The following is a 3,331-nucleotide window of genomic DNA, read 5'->3' as shown; positions in this document are numbered from 1 at the left end:
TTGTGTCTCATTTTTACTTTAATTTAAATTTTAGTTGTTTCTAAATATCAAAGATGTTATTAGCACAAACTAACATATTAAGTAGAAACCTGAGTCAGTAGGTATAATTTTTTAATGCCCAAAAGCATCAACCCAACAATAGAAATACCCAAACTTTATAAAATAGTGCCTTTCATCTATGAACACACTTCAAAATACCAGAGAGATTATAAATGAAAAGTGACTGATGCTTTTATCTTTACTTCACATAAGCTTCTGGAAGAAATAGTTACTCAATCAATTATATCACTGGGGAGAAAGATAGTTAAGTTTGACAATAAGTCCTTTGTACCTGTACCACAGATAGAAAAATTTAGAAATTGAGTGGGATGAAGTGCCATTTGAATTGTACCATCAGTTTCATATATTTGTCACTTTTGTTTGTGTCCAAATCTGCTGATAACTTTTAGCAAAGCAATGCGCACCTCTCGGTTCCTCAGACTGTAGATGAGAGGGTTGAGAGTAGGGGTGACAAGGCTGTAGAAAAGGGAGACTATGTTGTCTTGGTGTGGGCTGTGGTATGAACCAGGTACCATGTACATGAACACTGCTGCACCGTAAAGAGTCCAACTACTGTGATATGTGAAGAGCAGGTAGTGAAGGCCTTATTCCTGGCTTCCTGTGATTGCATATGCAGAACTGCCCTCAAAACATGGCCATATGAGGCAATGACGAGTAAAAGGGGGAACATGAGGACCATCACCCCAGAGATGGACAGTGCCAACTCATATGTGGAGGTGTCTGAACAGGAAAGTTTCAGCAGGGCTGGCACCTCACAGAAAAAGTGGTCTACAATTCGAGAGGCACAGTAGGAAAAGTTCAGAGTTATAGAAGTCTGGATGAAGGCATTGAACACACCTGCTAGCCAGGAAGAGGCCACCATAACCAGGCACACCTGATGTCTCATGAGTACAGGGTACTGTAGGGGGTGGCACACTGCCACATAGCGATCATAAGACATGAGGGCCAGTAGGACTCCCTCAGCTACACCCATCATGGTCAGGAAAAATATTTGTGCTGCACAACCTCCAAAGGAAATAAAACTTTCTTTATTAGGGAAGTCTGATACCATCTTCGGTATGGTGATTAGGGGGAAACAAACATCTAAGAGGGAAAGCTGACTGAGCAGGAAGTACATTGGTGTATGTAGCCTAGAGTCCAACCGGATCAAGAAGAGTAGAATAGCGTTTCCCAAAAGGCCAATGATAAACATGACAGCCACCAGAGAGAAAAGGAATTCGGGTGAACCCAATCTGCTGAAGAGACTCACCAGAATAAAGTTGGAAAACTCTGATTGGTTCACATGCTTCATGTCTAATATACAATGCTTAACTCAAGGGATAACAGACATATCAAGAAACCCAATATGGGAAGTCACTTGCATCTCTCATGAAAATTTCTCTCAAGCTTTAGGGGCTACTTGGGAAGCCATCCTGAGAAAATGTATATAACCACAGGTAGAATGAGTGGGTAAGAGAATGAAGCCTTGTTTGATTAATAATGTTTGCTAGACACAGAGTAGAAAGTAAGCAATTTGAATAACTAAAGGAAACCCTTGCCCACCCTCCATTTAAATGATACCCATTGAATCTAGAGAGATGGATCAATGGGCAAAATGCATGCTGCACAAGCAACAGTGTGATTGGCAAAGTTCAGGTACCCAGAACCCATGTAAATGCCAAGGGGGTATAGCAGCTTGCTTATAATTCCATTGTTTACAAGGTGGAGCCATTGGATCACTGGAATAAGCTGGATATCTAGGCTAGCTATTTTGGCAAATTAGGTTTAATTGAGAGACTAGGCATCAGTATATCACATGAAGACACAGTGAAGATTCCATGTATTAAAATGATGCCTCCGTATGAATGTATGTATGTACGTATATATATATATATATGTATATATGTACGTATTTATATATGTGCATGTGCAATCAGTTAAAAAATGAAGCCTCCTGCTTATGTATGCACATGCACACACAAATGTGCATCACATGAAAGTATAGACATGAAATTAAAAAGAATTATCATTGATTCTTGTGAAAATATTTGAGTGCAAATTAGAAATATTATACTCTTAAACTTTAAAAAGTTATAATTTTCATCCCTGGGATGCTGTGGTGATAACTGGGAAGTCTGGGAACACAAACACTTTTTGCAGTATCTAGGGAATACAGTACAGCAGATTTAAGGGACTATGCACAAATGTTTGGAAATATAAAGAAACAAATAATCAGTTACCACTGGGTAGAATTGATCTTACTAGTCTAAGGAGTACAAAACATGCAGATACAGTGAAAATGGGCTTAATGAAAGGAGGCTTCGGTTTGTGAGATGTGAGTTAGCATGGACAGAGTTATCGTTAGACAAGATGTTACTGACGGCTTAATTTGATTTTGAGTAATGTGCTTTACTTTAGATAGTCTTAAAGAATACCATGAGACAGAAGTGATAGATTTAAAATATCTGCTATAGATGTACAGGAAGACTAAATGATCAAGTATGAAGATCAAGAGCTAGGAGCATTCACACACTTGAGTCAAGAAAATATTTTCTCAGCAAAGTTTACATTGAGCTAGCATACACAACTTCACCAACATAGATGCAGAGAAAGACACTGGAGTAAGTTTGGAAGATGACAAAAATTTCCAGGCAGCTAGAATACGGAATACTGTAGCAGACAAAAGGTAATCATGCATATGGTTTGCATGAGCTTGAGATAAAAGTAGAACTAAGCTGGGCTTAGAGTGATCTTAGAAAATTAGTTGACATAATTTCCTTATTCCACAAATTATTTGGCAAAGACTGAAGTCACTAGCACTGCTGTTAAAATGAAATCAAAGGATGCTGTCATGTGACAAGTGCTCAATAGACTGTAAATACCACCAATTCCTTAGTGAGGAAATATTTTAAAATCACTAGCTGAGCAAGCTGTAGTTGTAGTGTTTGTAGAAATCAATTGAAAGTAATATATTTAAAAAATAGATCTATTTTTGTCTTTATTGTAACCTTATTCAGAATATTTGAAAAATGAATATAACATGCTAACACATCAATAAATGAGTAAAATGTGTGTGTGTGTGTGTGTGTGTGTGTGTGTGTTGATGCGTATGATTCAACTACTTATTAAAGAGAATGAAACTAGGGCTGCACAACTAGCTCATGGGTGAACATAATGACATGAGTTGAACTGCCAGTATCTGCGTGAATGTTGGATGCTTACCACAGGCCTCTGAATTCTCATCCTCCTTTGGGGAGATAGTGATCGGAGATATAAGTATTTCAAGAGTCTC

The 3,331-nt window shown here is 38.0% G+C and overlaps 1 protein-coding gene across 1 annotated transcript; it reads right to left on the bottom strand.

Moving 5' to 3' along the window:
• Positions 1–410: 410 nt before the first annotated feature.
• On the bottom strand, positions 411–1,351 carry LOC114616161 (olfactory receptor 2Z1-like). Its single transcript, XM_028761682.1, is given in 2 exon segments — positions 411–601; positions 604–1,351. Coding segments are annotated over 2 exon segments (939 nt in total).
• Between the last annotated feature and the right edge of the window lie 1,980 nt (positions 1,352–3,331).

Source organism: Grammomys surdaster, unplaced genomic scaffold (genome assembly GCF_004785775.1).
Source record: "Grammomys surdaster isolate TR1022 unplaced genomic scaffold, NIH_TR_1.0 308320, whole genome shotgun sequence".
Taxonomy (NCBI): domain Eukaryota; kingdom Metazoa; phylum Chordata; class Mammalia; order Rodentia; family Muridae; genus Grammomys; species Grammomys surdaster.
The sequence above is the reverse complement of the archived record's forward strand: the minus strand, read 5'-3'. Positions and strand labels throughout refer to the sequence as shown.